This window comes from Aulonocara stuartgranti (assembly GCF_965226115.1).
Source record: "Aulonocara stuartgranti genome assembly, chromosome: 14".
NCBI classification, from domain to species: domain Eukaryota; kingdom Metazoa; phylum Chordata; class Actinopteri; order Cichliformes; family Cichlidae; genus Aulonocara; species Aulonocara stuartgranti.
The window spans coordinates 21,359,459-21,379,044 of NC_138950.1; the positions used below are offsets into that span (position 1 = coordinate 21,359,459).

At 38.2% G+C, this 19,586-nt stretch overlaps 1 protein-coding gene across 1 annotated transcript; it reads left to right on the forward strand.

The window, feature by feature from the left end:
• The first annotated feature begins 14,459 nt into the window (after positions 1-14,459).
• Positions 14,460-17,290, forward strand: LOC309687706 (mRNA decay activator protein ZFP36L1). The gene is made up of 2 exons (XM_082502847.1): positions 14,460-14,574; positions 15,038-17,290. Exons 1-2 carry the CDS (start codon positions 14,542-14,544, stop codon positions 16,223-16,225), a joined length of 1,221 nt encoding a protein of 406 aa, XP_082358973.1. The 5' UTR covers positions 14,460-14,541; the 3' UTR covers positions 16,226-17,290.
• Positions 17,291-19,586: the final 2,296 nt, after the last annotated feature.

The following is a 19,586-nucleotide window of genomic DNA, read 5'->3' on the forward strand; positions in this document are numbered from 1 at the left end:
ACAGGAGGGACCCAGTGTTAGTGAGCAAGCACAGGGTGAGATACTGCTACGGCATACGGTTAGAAAGGTAGGGCCAGTAACAGCGAATAGGACTTACAGATATAAGGAGTTTTATCAGCTAAGCCTGGCATGTAGTCACACAGGACCGAGTGATGAAAGACAGTGGAACAACATCAAAGACACAAACGTAAAAGATGTCAGGGAAAAGGTACAAATGTTCATGCTGTTACTTGAATAGCGTGAGAGTTACGATGAATCCTGAGGTCAAATATATGACTTTAATAATTTAATAAGTCTACCTTTCATGGGGAGCATGTCGGTACTAGGGTGGTACTTTTTTTATGTGCTCATACAACTTTGTTTCTTCTAGGCAGATGGCATGGCATAACAAAGTAATAATAATTGTGGTATTTTTTTTTTCCTAGGGCTCATCTTTACTCTTATGGGTGCCATGAGCACAGTTCTTCAATCTGCCAAGACTTAATGAGTTCATCTTAAAGTTCATTACATGAAACTTTAAGACTCTTTCTTTACCCCTTAAGCTTCACAGCAGCGTGCTTTGTTAAGAACAAAAGGATCATTTAGTTTATAACATATATCCATCATTTAAATTCAGTTCAGTGAAACTTTTTTTTGCATTAAATTATAATGACAAGGCATTTATTCAAAGCCTGTACATGTATACAGTATGTTAAAGTAATAATGCAAAGTGCAGCATATACAGTGGCATAAAACAAATTAGCTTGACTTGCATTAGTGTGCTTTATGAAAACATAAAAAAGGAACTACATGACACATATGCTCATGTGTTTTTCTGCAAGAGAGAAGTAACATGAGAGAGGAACTGGAGAAAGGTCATCTCAAATACTTTCTGCTTACAGCTTTACCGGTGGATTGGTTGTTTTGTGTTTTTCTCCCCTTTTCTTCAGGTCTCTTTCTTTTTCTCTCTTTTTAGAAAAGAGCTTTTTTTTTTATCCTCCTGAGATCTAAGTATAAAAGTTATAATTTCCTTGAGTTTTTAGGGATGTTTTTCATTAACTTTCGGGCAGTTTATAAACTTTTTGGGGCAGTTTCACCACTAAGCCTGGCTCATTTCCTGGCAGTTGCTTCAGCGTGCTATTCAGAACATTTTGTTTCATTTTCCTACGTGGCTTCCCGTCTATCCCGCCCCCCTCATTCTTTGGCCTCACTTAAGCCTGGCCCTGTTTCCGTGTGAGGAGGAAGAGTGCTGATCCCTTGGAAAAGTGGGAAGGGAAATGGAGGCGAGTGAAGTTTTAGGGGAAACAGCAGAATTCCAGAGAATTTAATAAGTGCTTCAATGAGCAGTGCATGCTCCTGCCAAAACAGGCAAAGGAAAGAATGAATTAAAAAGGGGGGGAAGGTATAAACTATCTTTTTTTTTGTTTCTGTTAAATACAACCCAGCTGTAATGTTCAACATTTTCCAAAACTAAAAGATGTGACAGGTGAGTTAATCAATAATCAGCTCAATGACTTCCATGGTAAAGCTTTTACTTCATACTCACTCATTGTCCTCTGCTGTTTCTGGACTGAAAAACAAACAAGCTCACTTGGGAAAGCATTTTTGGGAAAGGTTAATGTATGACTTTTCACTGGAATCTCGCAGCTATTATCAGACATTTTTCACCACTTTCTCTGCAACAGTTTTGCTCATTTTGTTTTCTTTGCAGGACAAGAAGTATGTTATGTTGTCAGCAGCACTTAGACATAGAATGGCCTTATAAACAACCCAAATTAAGCAGTCCCTGAATAAATGGAGAATAAATAAAAACCCCAAAACCATCTGTTGAGTATTTGCAGCTAAACTTGGTTGCGTGAATAGTGAACACATGGAGCTCGGCTTCGTCCAAGATGAATCCTGGATGGCAGCCACAGTCCAGTCGGAAAACACCGTTGCACTGAGTCATAACATATCAAATATCTCCTAACAACACACACTGGTGACCTTCAGCTAAGAGTATCCTGCATATACACACAAATGGGTTAGGTCACTAACTTGCTGATTAAGCACTTACTATATCAGTGTTCTGAGGCAGTATTTCTAATGAAAAACAGCCAGCTTTACTGTTAGCATGTATGTTTTATGTGTCATTGAACTTGATTGAGACACACATTACATTGAAACAGTTAGATTAGCTCTGTCGTCAGTCCCAGAGATCAATAACTCTGGCAAACAAAAGTCAAGAATGTAACTTCAGAGCTCAGAAAAATGAGTTAATAAATTTCCCCTTTTAAATTAGATTACAAACTTGACAATTTAATGTGCAATATGTCATATAAGCGTTGCATTGCCAGTATAGTGTTATTTTAGCGTCCCTACTGCTGTAATCTGTAGAAACACACAATTTCTCATGCTGAATAGGGTCTCAAACTGCATGTCCCATGTGCCCCCAGTTTTTTCCAGAGGCCTGTGATAAGGATCAGGATGTGGGCTCATTTCAGGGTTAACTCTGGGTTTTCTTACCATATTACAGTAACTTAGGGCGAACAAGTTACATTCAAGAGAAGAGATCAACAGACAGAAAATCACCCTCTAGGCCAGATTTACACTTCTGCAGGGACTCTTTGCAGAGCCTATGATGTAGCCTGTGTGAATGGTCAATGTTGTTGCCGGCATTTACGTTTGTGCTGGTCCATTATGTCTTAATTATTGTGTGGTCGTGTTGTGCAGCTGGCACTGCGTTTCATATGTGGTGAATAGAAACAGGCGAGCAAATATGGAGACTTCTTTCCTTCCTGGGTCCTCACTCCTTGGTGTGGTCGGTTATTTTCATTGACAAACACATTTGCCCCTCAAGTATTTTTACTTATTGTACATACCCTCTTGTCCATTCTGATAGTTGCTGACTGAGTCCTTATACTCATGATACATTGAAAAATTATCAATGAAAAAGTAGTACAAATGCACAGGAGGAAAAGTCGGGGCTGAACAGGTCAGTCACAGTTCCTGTGTGGATCCATCATAGGTAGGTTACGCTGTAGTGTTTCAGAGGGGTTTGCAGATAAGAAGTAGATAGTATAAATCCCCAGTAATTAATTTGGTGAAAGAAATGCCATTCCTGGAAGATCCATTGGACCATAAAAGTGTCTAAAGTCTTTATCGCTCTCTGATGACCCTAATAAAATACATTGTCTTGTTCCTTGATTTTTCTTTCTTTTAACTTCAAGTATTTTTGAAACACTTGCTGCTGTGTAAGCATTAATATAGGATCCTAAAACAGGACACTTATTTGTACTTGGTGACCTGTGAGATTTTTATGTAAGCTTAGCCTTTGTTTGAATTTTGGTTTTTATTTACTTTGCAATATATTACAATAAAGTTTTTTTTCTGTTTGTTTTTAACACCACTGGGACTGCAGCTGAAATAATGAAGCTAACATTATCCCACACACATCCAAACATGATGGAGTACTCAGTTGTAATAGCTCAGCCTCTCCCATGTCTTAATGACAAAGCTGTGATACTGACTCTGTTAAGTTACACAGCTGGCATTTTTACCAACTTTCCTTCCTGGCTTCAAATTACTTTATTAATATTTTTAGTCTTACTGACTTTAGAGCCTAAAGTATATGTGCATTCATACAGCACTTTAAATGCTATACTATTGTTTCATGAAAATATGAAAGGGGTAGTTAGACTGGGAAACAGCAGCCAGACTAATCAAGCTGACAACTGTGTTTGTGTGGCCAACTAGCCCAATTTCCCGCATCAGGGTAAATGAAGCAGGATAACAGAAAGATATCTTGGGTGTGTTGCTTAGCAGTCCAGGCCATAAAACTAGGACAAGATATCAGTGCTTGTCAGATTTCCCTTGCTGCTAACACCACCTGATTACAGGAATCCTGTTTTATTCACTAATGACAATGACACAACATGAACTCTGACCAGAAGTAGTAAATCGCAACTGGAATCTCAGCCATGGTGTCCCATTTCCTGTTAAATCTCAGCACGGTTCTTGTTCACACAAACACCGGAAACCACATCACACATTAACAACAAACAAAATCCAAAAATAAAATAGTTTAAATACCCATAACAACACTTTTAGATTAAACTCTATCAACTGCCTCCTTGGGTTTCTAGAATTTGTCACTTTAAGGTTACTTTTTTCATTTCTTTATAATAGCTGTGAGCTAAACAAGCTTGTGGGACTTAAGGCAACAGGATTTTGTTCAGATGAGTTGGAGTCAGACTCAAAAAACAGAGTGAGACTGAAGTCAAGCCTAAATAAAATGAATAAATAAAAATATGCGTGCACAGCAGAGAAATTGAAGCATATATTGCACTCAAAGGTTTTTTTCTATAAGTAGCTAACATTGTCAGATTACTTGGGCTACCTAAAAAAACAAAACAAACTGGATGCTAAATAACAGGTGATTAAATCAGAGCATTAGTATGGGTACACAAAAAAGTACATGTTGTTCAAGAGACCCAAAGCATTCCAAACAACTATAGTATGACTACCCATATTGCAACATAACTCAGATCTTTTTTGTCTTGCACAAGTAGTTAAATGTCACGAGATACTCCCCTTTTTTCTCGTTTTACTTGCCAACTTGACAGGAACAGCAAGGAACTCATCACAAAATCTCCGCTTCTTCCACATGACTGGTCTTGCAAAAGTCAATTAGGCGTTTTTTTTAACTCTTTGCTGTGTGCTCATAATAAAACAAAAGTTTAAATGGGCCTTCAGATAAGATTAAATCAGTTCCACAGCAAAACTAGATTCTCAATCACTCACATTCAGTTTGAAGGATTGAGACATAAAGCTGGTTTTTCTTTTTTGCAAAGTGACTATTCGTGAGGGGAAAAACTTCACACCAAGAAAGAAATGTGTTTGAGATGTGCATGAGAAATGTATAACTCAGTGGAGAAAACAGACCAGAAGCCTCCACAAGCACACACACGCACACACACACACACACACACACACACACACACACACACACACACACACACACACACACACACACACACACACACACACACACACATACTAAGGCACACATCATCCAGATTTCACTCTTTTACAAGAAGCCACAAGCTCTTACTGCCCAAAGGCAACAGAAGGCCAATAAATAACTTCTAAGTTCTAGCTGAAAACAAAAATAAAGTTTGGTTGCATTCGCAATTCTATGATGTCAAGAATATAAACTCTGTAAATAATCATATGTAAAGAAAGCTACTTTTGGCTCCCCATTTATTCAGAAGTGTTCCCCCACATCAGGTAACTCTATGTATTTGTTTTGACAGATTTCTTTTTCTTTTCTTCTTTTGTTTTTTTACACTGAATGTCCTTCCAGACAACCCCCGAGAGATTTGTGTCTCCTCCCAAAACAAACTGGAATTCTTTTTCTCGTTAGGCAATGTCATGACCTGTGAGTTTGTTACTTTCCTAGCCTTTCCCCATGCCCTTCAGTGTCACGTTTCAGCATGTTAGTCTGTGATAGGTGGTTGTCTTCTATGTCTTTTGTCTAGTTTCTGCATTGTTGTCTTTATTCTTTTCAGGTGTGTCTTGCCATTCAGGTGTTTCCTATTCTCATGATTACCCTTTAGTGTTTCTATGTGTATAAATAGTCCTGTCCTTGTGTTGTATTCTGTTATGCATATTTGGATTGTTTGACCCCTCTTCTTCTAATGATTGTTTATTCATTGTTTGCCCTGCCTGCCTCTTGAGTGTGTCCTAATTGGGTACTAATTCTACTCTCACTGACAATATGCTCCGACTACGAATAGGCCTAGGAGACACAGCCATCTTATCCAGGGAGCTAGGGAAAGAGGTGACCAGGTATTTTAGACTCTATCAATGGACCTTTTGTCCATGATGGGTGTATTGGACAAACATCTACAACTCTTCCAGTCTCAGGTGTAAAGAAAATTACAAACATTTGACCGAGAGTCTGCCTACCCCCCTGACGCCATATGTTCACAAGTTCGATCACTCCTTACTTTGTCCTTTCCAGCTTCCTGTTTGACTGACATGTTCTCAGGTGGTAAGGAGCCAGTTTTTCTCTGTTCCTCCACTGTCAACCTCAAAGAGGAAGCATAGCACTTGGTTATGCTGTTTACCACCACCTGGCATGTGATCACGCCATTTTTTGTGACACCCAGGCCTCTCTATACAATGGTCCACCCAAGGCCTTCTCACAGACTGCCCCACCCAGGGATTCCCCGTAGGCTGACCTGGTGCTGACTATAGCTCAGTGACCAAAGTAGGCAAGTCCTGCACAGTCCCGGCTGCCTGACCCTGTTAACTTTAAGTATCCTGAGTCAGAGTTGGTGTTGCCCAAGCAAATTTTGTGACAGGTGACCTTTGTGCGCCACTACTCAAGGAGCCACTGAAAATAATCAGAATCAATCAATAATAAACAACTAAAACCTGCTTGTTGATAGGACTGATTTTACATCTATAGTTAGCCCCATAAGCTTTGGGACAATTAAATATTTATTTGCAGTTTTACTTCTTCACTGAACAACAACATCATTTTAAATCAACAAAAAACAATCAAGATGTAAAGTCCAGACTTTTAGCTTTAATTCAATGGCTTTAACATAAGCCTATTATTTAATGAGCAATTAAGTAGATAAAAAAGCTGGGAAGTTTTGAACTTGTTGTCGGAATAATTTTTGCAAGAATTATCAGTATTAGGTACAAAGAGAAGGAGGCCATCATTAGGATGAAAAACCAAAACCTAATGTTATGGACTTAATGCTACAATGATGGTGGTTTGATCTGATTTAGTTTGGTTTATGTTTTATTACTTTTTTTTTCTTTTTTTTTTTTTGTCAGGTGTAGAGATATTACTGTATAGGCCTGTCTTATTCCTGAACAATGTTGTAGTTCACAACACAGTTTTCACTTTTTTACATTAACACAAAAAATAGACGCCTTTAAAGGAACCTTTTGGTACAGTCGGACTTGTTGCATGTTATGTTGTTTATCTGCATTACACCTTAACCTACCATTGAAAAACAATCTGCAGAAGCAGGTTTGACCAGTCCAGCCTCATGCTGATCTGTGTCACATGATAAACCTTTACCTTGTTTACATCTTATGTCCCTTTTGTCTATTTTTCCATCTAACTAAAGTCTAAGTATAAAACTTTGTTTTGTCTTGAAAGATATAATTTCATAGCTCTGTATTTGTTCACCTGTGCAGTTTTAATAATGGAATTTAATAATGTGAAACTGGGATTTGTATTATTATAGGTTATTTGTATAGAACATAACAAATTTAGTAGACGAATTGTCATGAAAACAAGATAACACACAAACAATTATATTGCCATTAATTAATAAAATAACAAACAGAATTCATATTTTTATATCCAAATTGAACAGGCACACTGTAATTTCAGAAATCAGTAATTAATTAAGCATAACATGCAACCACTAAAACAATTTTTTCTGTTCAGGATTGCAAGTGAATAACTGTAACTTGGCATCTTAATCAAAAAATAATGTGGTCTACTAGTTTTCTGCTTTTTTGTAAAAAAACTAAATTTGAAAACTAATGGATAAAAATTATAATTATCTTTTAGCAAAAACATTTGATTAAAGATTTTGGATATAGTGGTGGATTAGCCATTACAGAAACATGAAAAAAAAAGATTTTGATAATTATCAGTACTGTTAATTTAGGGGAAAGGTACCATAAACGTTACATTTGTAACAAGCTGTTCATTTTCTGTATGATAAATCTTCATATAGCTGCATAAATTGATTTAGTGTAAATTAGTTTTGACACCGACTTTTGAAATCTTTTGTAGAAAAAGATTATTCACACCAGTCTCCAGCTCAGACGTAGTAAAAAAGAAACTGAAGCTAAAAGCACTGGAACATGATTGAAAATAGTTTCAATAATTGAGAAAGAAAAACACGGCAGAAAGTCTAACAAATGACAGTCTGTTTGTTGTCTCACACGGATGACACATACGCAAATCATTGTGATGAGTCATCATCTATTTTGACCCCCAGATTACTGGTAATTACTTGTAGCATACGGCAGCATATGAACCGAACAGACACATACGCCTGCAGTTGTTACAAAATGTGGGGATTTTGAACAGATGGCTTTAGTCATCCTCAGAGTAGTACCTAACTTACCTAAATTTAATGTACTGTGTTTGTTTAATGTGAAGTATGGTTCCTAAATTTACAAGTGTTTCATATTAGATTCACAAGTTTCTGAGACCCTTACTTAATCAGTAAGACTTTATTTTTCTCTCAAAAAAAAACTAATAAAATAACACAATAGATTTTTTTTTAATGAATTGCAAAACTCAAACTAAATACATTAAATTAAAAGTCATACATGCTTTTTTTTTTCTTTTCTTTTTTTTTACAAACAATTGAGTTTCAGAAGATTTCATGGTTTAGGCTTTACTTGTTACTTGCTTTGTTATATTCACAGTTTAAGTCATACACTGGTACAGTACGACATCACTGTGGAATTTAACACTTTGTTGTTTGTAGAAATGTATTATTAACAGTCACCTGTGAAGCATAATGAATGAATAAATAAATAAATAAGACTAAAAAAGAAAAACACTAACAAAAGGACCCTATAGAATTATCTGGCAAAACCAATTATGTTTGGCACATCAGTCAATTCAGATCATGATTCTGATTGTAAAGCTGCCAGACAAGACTGTCTTTTAAAAAAATACAAACAAACAAGAAAAAAACAAAACAAAATCACACACAAAGAAACCTCGCCTCACTAAGGGTACAAGAACCGTAAAGCAGCACCAAAACAAGCACAAACACCACAGTTGTTTGAATCTACATTACTGGTCTGCCGTGTCAAACTGCATGCCTTCACACATAATTCCAGGTAACGACCTCACACTTTTGCTTTATGGGAACATTTCTGCATGTGGCCTTCAGCTATATTCTCAATCACTGAGACTCCCTAAACTGAAAATTTTGTATCCATTACACGTTGTCTCTGTGGCACTGCTAAGTGACACTAAGCCCAAACCCAGAGTAAAGATTATGAGGGAATCTCTGGAAAATTTTGTCATCCATAAGAGCTCCATAGAATTGCCTGGGTTTTTTATCCATTTAATATTTATTGTTCTTAATTTTTTTTTTGCAATCTCTCTTGATATAGGGTATCACTTTGGTAAAAATCTGGTTCTTTAGTGCATTTAGCACTTGTTTTTTCTGACCTTTGGCAAATAAATAATTATAAATGGTTAATTAAATAAATATGAAGATAATCCCATGAAAAACATGAACAGTTTCATTAAATTTGAGAGAGAGAGAGATGTATATATATACTAATGTAGCATATTTAGCATATTGAAAACAACCTCAGTACAAGCTATGCAAAATACAAAATACACATTATACATAAAAGTCAACAATAAATATACACTAAAGTACACAATTAAGTTATTAAAAATGAATGTCAATTAAAAAAAACAATAATAGAAGTCAATACACCTGCGTTTGCACAATGAAAGCAAAAAATAAAACCTGCTAGGACTAGAATCGAAAGCAGGCGAGACTAAACAGGTTTTCGCAGTGTGACTAAGTGATTGGGAAACTCTTATGTTAAAAGTTGTTGTTCATTGTTTACAGTGTTCTGGAGATTTTAAATGATTTTCATGCACCACGCTGTTTACCTCCTCAGCTCTAAATCAGCATCTATAGTCTGACATTAGTCAGGACCTTTTGTTCTTTCAGTTCTTATAAAGACCACTTTTGTTAAGTCAAATGATCCTCATTTTAACACGTCTTTGCATATTCTCAGTACACTGTGGTACTGTGTGGTCAGTGCACTTCCGGTGCACCCCACACAGAAGAATCCATAATTGTTACATAGATAAAGATGGAAAAACAGTGCGTCTGGGATTCATTTGGGGAGACAGGTACTTTCCCTCATCATAATGTCAGCAGCTAAAATCCCTTCCTCCCTCCCTTCTAATGCTCCTATTTCTCCTCTTCGTTCGCAATTCCCTCCGTGGCCTTTCACCGTGATGAATCAGCTATTAAATTTAGAATCAGGAGCAGCTTGGCTTCATCATATTTCTGTGTCAGCCATATTAGCTTTGCAAACCTGCTCCACAGCTGTCGCTAAGTAACTGCTGAACCTGTGCCCATTTAGGCGTGCAATGTTTGGCATGTCACCATAGCAATGTTATGGAGGGCATGATTAAATATTTGCAAAGTATCTCTTATTAGAGAGACAAGCTGGCCAGAGCGTATTTATCGGTGGCTTTACTTACAACTTGACCTAAGACAGAGGGACAGAGGAAATGAAAGGCTAAAGAGATAAAGCCGGAGAAGCTTCTATGCAAATAAGTACACAGAGGCAGTATGGAAACCATAGCAGGTTGGGTGTTCCCATATATGTTGACCTCACCTGCCAAACATCTTGAACCACATGATGATGACTTGGCAGTTCACAGCCATCCGTGGTGAGTCAAACACCTAAAAAGTTCCCTCCAGTTTCCCTCCTCTATGTTGTTTCTTGAATAATGAACCTTGAGGAATAAAATACAGCATGTTTGGGTGTATTTACTATTCTTTTTTTTTTCTTTTTTTTGTGTATTTACTATTCTAGTATATTTTTGCCAGCTAGAGATATTTTCAAGATTGAAAATTTTCTCACCAGCTCTGTAATTAGGCTATAAATTATCACCCACTAAGCTGCAGGGATAACATTATCTAAAATTCCCCCAGGAGACTTTCTATATATCTTTAAAGAGTGATCTATTTTGCAAAGGCGGGTTAATGTAAAAGCCAATCGTATAGGGGATGGTTAAAAGGGTAAACACAGGCCTGTTTTAGTTAATGACCCATCTGTACATCTAAGTGACCGGCAAAGCTAAAGAATTAAGAGCTGATGTGGGTACAGAACTGCATAAAATTCATACTGCAGCACATTCCTTTCATAAGGCAACAAATAAAAAGATAAAAATCATATTGTAAAGATTTTCCATTTCATAATAAATTTATATTAGGGGATACGGGAATAATACAAATATGCATATTTGCATTGCATGGTGGATTTTCTCCCCACATATATTGAATGTTTGCTTTCAAGTCTGGGCTTTTTACCTGTGGAAAATGACCTACTGGCATTACTCGATGTTTAAATAAACCTCATGAGCACTCAAAATCTCATTGGTACTTAACTTATTTTTCTGTGGATTAGTCCCAATCTTACAAAGTATTGTCTTCATTTCTCATATTACAATTTTCCCACAGTTTCCTGCCTCATAGGGACAATTTCCTTTGAATTAAATGTGCGATCATGTTCTAACATGTTACAAGACCTCAAGTCTGCTGGTGTGTCACTAAAATCATCCTAGTGGAAAACTTGGCATTGGGCACAGACTCTCTTAGTCACCAAGGAAAGAAAAAACACAACAAGAACCTGGAAAGCACCATCAGCATTTTTTCTGAATATAACTCTACGTGACACTCCCTGTTAAAGAGAAAATCTATGCAACCGGGAAGACTTTCATTAGAAACCAGTAGAGTAAGGTAACCCACACTTAGACATACAAACAAAGGAAAGATATACATATACAAGATGTCAGTGCTGGTATTTTGCATCCCTCATGTCTGTGCCCGCTTACTTGCCTGCTGACGAACTAAATTTTTCAGCAAAGATGGGAACAATTGTTGCATGCCCTCTTGACAGACTTTTTTGTATCAAATGCAGCGGGGTTATTTATATGCAGCTGCAGTTATTAATAGCTGAACATGAGAGGCTCGTTTGGCTTGAGTTGCACTGTTAGTGTCGGCGTGCAGGTGAGGCCTGTGAGTTGTGTACATGATATAGATTGCGATTCTCACCAAACCCTCTTGCACATTTATACAACATGGTACCCAAGAATGATTTAAAACCAAAATAAAAGCAACTCATCTCAGTAACTTAAAAAACTCAAACATTATGCATTTAACAGTGAGAAAACTTAGGCTCAAAAACACATACAGAGAGCTGTTGTGAGGGAGTACACTTAAGAAAGTACAGTGAGAGCAAGAAGAGCATCCAAGTGTTCTGGCGGTAACTTGTAACGAAACTCTATGGTTGGCTATGGCTCAGTGTTTCTTGAAACAGAAGTGGGAACTTTAATCACGCTCTTAATTTACTAGCAATGTACTTCTGTATTTTCATTTTCTGCTTTGGTTTAATTTACTAGACTTATGTTGTATGTGAAGATATCTTTTGCAAGGTTAATCCAGTCTTACCCTTTATGCATTAATAATTCCCCTGTTTAAGCAAAACTCTTTAATTTCAGTTGGGAGCTACGTTTGATTTGGAGTGAAGGATTTGCTTAGTCTGTTAATTTTACCAAAGTGTTTGAATACTTTTGATTTACAATGCAAAGTTGTTGGGTTTTTTTTAAAAATCCTTGTGGCTCTTCTCACGGCACCCACCTTCTGTTTACTGTGACTTTTCTACTGTTTCACAACTGTGATCAGAATATATTTGCCATCATTTACTAGACTAAATATGACTCATGTGACTTGATGACGCAGCAGTAGCGACAAAAAAAATCTGGTGTTTCATTTGGCTGATAACAGCGTAGCAGTTTCGCAGAAAAATAAGAAGCTATTAGATTTACTGACATGCGTGAAATGATGTACAAGTGCGTCTAAAAAAAACCCAAAAACGAGCATTAGAGATGCACGTGATAGTGTGTTCACTTATGCACTCAGTGCTTAACTGGGGCGCCTTTATTAAAAATTACCAATGTGTTGAAGCTTGTAGCAGTGCTGAGCTGTAACTAAAGCCCAGGTTGCTTTGACAGTGGCCTCCAGCTCTTGTTAATTTTTTTTTATTTTGAGGTGGATTTGGAGGGTGAGGGAGTCTCATCTTCTGCCTTATGATAGCCCACTATGGGGGATTTCTAAGATATCAGGAACGTGACAGCTCTTGTGGTGGCTCCACTTCCTGTGAAGCTCTCCAAAGTTCTTGAGTTGACTTTTCTTGATAATCTTCTGTATGCAATCATCCCTGTTGCTTGTGCACCTTTTCCTATCATACTCTTCCCTTCAAGTCAAATTTACATCAACAGCTTTTGATACTACGCTCCGTGAACAGGCAGCCATTTCACCAATAACCCTCTATAGATTACTCTCCTTGTAGACAGTGTTAGTGGTCATCGTCTGTTAACGGTCTTCACCATGGCTGTGGTTGAATTGACTCAACTAGACCAAGAGACATGTGATATTTATATTTTATCACAGTCTTAATCAGCAAAATGCAAATGAAAAAGGGCTTGAAATCTTCTGCTTCATGTGTCAGGGTACAGACTATATGAACATTTATTGTTCACACTTGACACTGTGTGAAACCGATCCATGCAATGTGTGAATCACAGAGTGTTTCTACAGTCGTACTATACAAAAAAAAAAATCACCCCAGAATATTATAAACAAGTTAAGTGTTAATGTAACATGTTTTTAATGCCTGTGAGAAAGACAGAAAAACATAGCTAACGCAATGCTCACTGTGGAAAGAAAAAATGGTTAAACACTAATAACAATATGCTTCTGGTAATTACTTTTGTTTTGTTTGTGAAGTTTATGTGTCAGCTTCATTTCCACTGTGGGCCATCCAAAGTGGGGTATGTGTGCAAACCTTGCATTAAAACAGCTTTAAAAACGTGTGGCTACACATGACGTGAAGGAGTTATTCACCACACTCTACTACCAATAAGAGACCACTATTGGTTTCTTTCATCTGTAATCAATGCTTCTATTGTCTGTGTTCTGGTAATGGTTAGACTCTGCTGGAGCTCTGGTGCACAGCAGAAACCAGACCACAGATGGGGAAATGTCTGCATGTATTCTGGTAAACAAGAAAGCACAGTGATGTATATGTAACGTAATGTGAGCAAAAGATATAGTGTAGAGGCGACACGGGATTTGATCAGAGATGATTGATGGCACTTCCAGAAAGCTGGGCATTAGTCATATATGAGTATATGGCTGCATATGTTTATTACTATCTATTAACTACTACAGACTATAGAACAGATGTGCCTGTACTTTGAGATGAAAGGAGTCAGTGTATTCATCTTAAATAAACAGCCTTCCTTGCCACTTTACATTGAGCGCTTTGGGTTTTAAAAAGTATCACAGAGTTTGTGCGGTTAAAAATCATTCACACTAATTGGTACAGAATAAGAGCAAAAACAGCAAAACAAGTGTGCGCCGTTCTAGGTTTGGAGTGGGTATGAGAGCTATGTAAATAGGCCCCCTTGCCTACGAAACTGACACATTTCACGCAACTAGTTAAAAATACACTGTTTTCTTTCTTCTCTTCCTCTCTCTCTCTCTTCTACCGTTTAAGTCCCGCCCATCTCTTAGCTCATATGAAACTTGAGGCAGCAGCAGCGTCATCCCGGAAGGGGGAATGGAAACTCCTCCCAGTATAGGAGGGGCTTTTAAATAGAGTTAAAAGGAGAGGCTCGACCATTAACTTTTAAGACTGGACATATATCCAACAGTCAACTGGAGTTCAGACCCGAGTCCTTAACTTGTTGCCAAAAGGATGTCCGAAATGCTCGACGATATCTTAACAAAGGTGAGTCAAACTACTTCAGTGTTTTGTTTTTGTTTTGAAAAACCCTTTTTCTAGTTGGTGGGTGGCGTGGCTTAGGCGCTCTGACTGTAACACTTTGAAAAGGTGTTTTGATGCGAACACCTTTTGAAATGACAGAGGGCCTCCTCACTTTGTGATTTAAGACATAATGAGGTGACTAAGACGGTCAGCTGCTCAGTTGGTTGTGTGCCCTAGTTTAATCTTCCTGTATCAGTAAACTAATGGAAAATCACAAACTATGATTTTATTCATTTATATTATTTCAGTTAATCTCAATTTAATTTGGCTACATTATTGTTATTGTTGTTGTTATTATTTGTTTGGCATTCATGTAACCCAATATCCTAAATAAAGCTTTATAGAAAGACTTTGAAAATGTTCAGCATTTCATTAATATTAGACATATATTGTTTTGGATTCTAACAGTCTCCTCTGTCTGTTACAGAACTTGATCAACCTGGCCTTGAACGAAGTCTCAGGGCAGAGCCATCGGTCTGCCCCCTTTTTCACCCCTTCCCCTCCTGGCTCTCTGAGCCTCAACATGAGCACTGAGCATGTTAATAATGACGACACTGGCAGCTCTCTCTGGCCAACCATCTGGGGCCCGGCCCCTGTCTCCACAAAGAAACAGCTACCTTTCCGTCCCGATCGCTCCATGAGTCTAACTGAATCCAGCAGCAGCCTTCTCTCTTCGTTTGGACAGCTGAAGAACTCAGAGCTGTTTCCCTCAGGCCCTACTGCTACTACTGTGCCTCCCCCACCAGGCTTCCCTCCCTCATCTACTGTTTCTGCCCAGACCCCACCAATGGTGTCCTCTAACCGTTACAAAACTGAGCTGTGCCGTGGCTTCCAGGAGACTGGCAGCTGCAAGTATGGCAGCAAATGCCAGTTTGCCCATGGTGAGGCAGAACTAAGAGGACTGTACCGCCACCCCAAATACAAGACAGAGCCCTGCAGAACCTTCTATAACTTTGGCTACTGCCCCTATGGTTCACGCTGCCACTTCATCCATGAGGAGAAAATCAGCGATGGTCCGTTACTGTCTGCCAAATTCCAGCGGCAGCAAACTACCACAACACCCAGTGTTCACAATCCACGGCACCAGCTCCGCCAGAGTGTCAGCTTCGCTGGGTTTCTGGGCTCTTCTCGCAGCTCCTCCCCTCCATCATTCGCCTCGGTCTTCGGTGATCCTAACCAGGGTTTCAGCCGTGCTCCCTCTGTTTCTCCACCTCCTGCTGACCTTCTCTCCCCAGTGTTTGACTCTGTGCAGCGTGAGGCAGCAGCATTCCCGTTTGGCAGCCAGCAAACCCGTATGAGCGCTGGAGACATCCATAACATTCCTCTCATCTTGGAGCCACAGGTCTCACGTTGCGTGTGTGGTCATGGAAATAATTTCAGTAGCAACAACAGCAGTGTCTTCACCAACGTGAAGGACGGGCAGCACCAGGACAGCAGTATGCTGTTTCCAGCTGCTGGAACATTCGTAAAGCCTTCACTGCAGCGTTTCTCCTCTGAGGACTCCCTGGAGGAGTCCTACAGCAGCAGCAGTTCCAGTGGAACCGAGTCTCCGACCTTTGATGGCTCAGCCACCAAGAGGCTCACTGTGTTTGAACGCCTATCCCTGTCTGACTAAATGGATCCAAAGGGAAATAACAAAAGATAAATGACTTTCTTTTTAACTTTTCTGTCTATCTGGACTTTCATCAGCACCAGAACTGTTCAGAACAAGTCGACAATAACACTTAAAGTTCTTAATTTATGTGTGTAAAGTTGAGCTCATCTTAGACTAACTACACATACTGAGATGATTTAAGTACCCAAATGTTATCAATCTATTTTTATACATAACATGTAGCTTATAAGACCTATATATGCGGTCTTCCGTCAAAATTAACTCATCTGCAGGTCTTGACATTACCGGTGAATGTTGGTAGTGATCAAAATAGCTTTGGTGATAATCAGTGATTCCTGTGCCTTGAATATTTTCCCTACCTAATAGGCTATTTATGCTCTGTGCCACAAACAGTATGTTTGATTCAGTAGCCTTTACCAGTGAGACCTGACATGTGTCTGTGATATGCACTTTACAGCTAATTCTAAAGGGAGAACCTGTCAAATCTCTCAGTAGCATTCAACCAAAGCTTCGTTCTTCACTCTGTCTGTGTGTGGACGTGTGTGCGCATGTGGGCCTTGTACAGAATATGCATGTGAGAGTGTATGTGTGTGTCTGTCGTTTTGTAGACGTGGAAGCAAATACAACTTGCAGAATGCACAAAGATCAAAGTGCTCTAATACAAATAAGGTATGTCAGTGAATTCAAATCTGAATATATACACTTAATAACATTTGATTCTGTAAAACATTCTGTAATATTTGCTACTTTGTAAATTGCACACTATCTTTTATTTCCCCCCTTGTGTTTGACAGCCTGGTTCAGGGAACACCGCAGTATTCCTTTTGGGTATTGGTTACCTTGTGTTGTTTAACTTAAACTGATATATTTATTATGATATTTATTTGCATTTAGAGAAAATTGTATTTTGTACTTTATTTATGGAAAAAAAACTTCACTGTTTGTGAAATGCAAATGTGAGAAAAAGCAAAGTAGAAAAGATAATCTTATATTTTTGATTGCCTGAAAATAAGAAAAATACATTTTAAAAAAAAAATTCTCAATAAAGAAATGATTGTACGCTGATGTTTTGGACTCGTGTTATTTACAGCTTATGCATTCACATGCGGAGTTCAGGAACTTCCTGTAGTTACAGCAAGGAAAGAAGATGTGTACCGATGAAGGCCCAGTTCTGTTAAGTGTTTCAGTTAGACACATTGGAGCTGGGCTTCCCCTTAAATGGAAGCAACCATTATTAACCTCTGGGGGGTCCTAGAAAAATGCATACACTATTGGTCTTAGAGCCACAAATCAACCACGCCATAAAAAGTGCTATAAAAAGATTATATATTAATATTTTTTTCCACTTTAAATTAGCCAGTCTGTTAAAACTACTTCTCCCTGAAATATTCATACAAAGTTTTAATTATAGTTTCGTTGTTTTAAGGGTTAGGGTTAGGGTTAGCACCAACATGTATTTCGATCCACTTTTTTTTTTTTTTCGCAGGAGCATAAAAAGCCCCCCAGGCGGCCAGCTGCTGGCAAGCTCCCCACAAAGACTGAAGGTGGAACGATCACGATCCCTTTAACCGTAATTAATCTGCAGTGAAAAATAGCGTTTATAATGGGTTTCAATGGGGCACAAATCGACCACTAAGACCAATAGTGTAAGTTTGTCTGTAGCTTAGCCACTGAAGCTAATTTCCGGAAGTCATACTGGAATTTTAATAGTAAATGTGACCAAACTTTTTTTTGCAGACTTTCGCTATATTCCATTCAACACAGTGCGAATGGCGTGTATACGAACAATGAAAAATGGCACAAATCGACCCAAGACCACCCAGAGGTTAAAACACCACTACTTTGACTTCTACGTGTGTTGGTAGGAAATCCTGTGTTTTCAGTAGCACCAGATTTTAAAAAATGGAGGGAAATTCACCTTTCCAGTAATCTGCTGAACCTCTGAGCCCGAATCACAAATACTTTTTGAGGATTTTTTTCTACATTATTTGAAATGAGATCGAGATTTTGAATGCGCTAAAGCCTATACATGTTATACTTAAATATACATTCTGCTGCATTACAGCTAAATAATAACTAGTCTCCTGAATATGGAACCTTGACCTTTTGTCCTCCACTTTTTCTCTCCCGATTCTGTTTTGTGCCATACATCTTTGTTGTGTATACAGTCAGGTATTTAGATTACCGTGTTTATACGCACTATCACGCAGCTTTTTATTTCCAGGTAAAACCTGCAATGTTTTGGCAGCTCTTTGCAGCAGTGCATTAAATTGAATTTTGGATATTAGGGTATTGCTTTTAGTGTAACTGTTCAAAGCAAATGGAGAATTGCTTTTTACATATCAAAAAAGCATTTATCGAAAACTGAGCAGTGGGAAATCTCATGGAAGAAAAAAAATGATCTTTTTTCTGTCGTCACTTTCTGTAAGGCGCATTTACGAGTTAAGGAGGCGTTTGTTAAAACACTCTGTTGCAATTTCCATGTTACATTCCCCTTGAGACTGTTGCGCAAACTGCCCCCGCCCTCATACTGTCAAAGAAGTGTACACTGTCTAGCAAGATTGGGATCTGGAATAATAAAAGTCCTCCTTACAGTAACACCCAGAATATCTGAGAACACACACAGAAGAAGCACTTGTGGGAGATAAGTGTGAAATTGTCCGACACATTAACGAGATTAGGACAATAAAAACAACAAATCATTGATGTATCTGATTACAGTTTTGCAGCTTGTTGAGATAAATACGATGTGGGAATTTTTCCCATTTGATTTGAGATCTTTTGAATCAGGATTTCCAAGAAATGTGGGACGGTTCAATTCCCCCTCCAAGTTAAGAGCTTAAGAAATCAGTTTTGGAGACACTTCTTCCTACTAACTCGTATTACTGGTAACACTGTCATTGCTCTCCATCTGCTTCCACAAAAATTCTGGTGAGGTTTGTTTGTGGTGACCATACATGTTTATCCCAGCCACAGGATTATATGATAGTGACACTCGAATGACTTGAAAAGCTATAATAAAAAGAGTTTAGGCAACTTGTTTGCTGTCCGTCTCCTACATACTACAAATAACCAAGATCATTTAGTAACCAGAGTTACATGTAACCACATCACGGTGTCATGTGGTTATATAGTGTCGATACACATGATACTCCCAATATTAACAGAGTGACAGATGCGTTGCTTGTGTTGACATTTCCTGAATAAAAGTGAGTAAACTTCATCCACATTTGCAAACTTCACTAATCTGAACAAAACACCACAACCTTAGGAAATCATGAGTGAAAAACGTATGGCACACCTATCCCTAAGATAGCTCTGCTATGATCCTAACCCACACCCTTTATGTTCAAACAATAAA

Coding starts and splice junctions, on each gene's coding strand:
- LOC309687706 (XM_082502847.1), top strand. CDS start 14,542: ATGTCCGAAATGCTCGACGATATCTTAACAAAG. Junction 14,575..15,037: donor TCGACGATATCTTAACAAAG/GTGAGTCAAACT, acceptor TGTCTGTTACAG/AACTTGATCAACCTGGCCTT.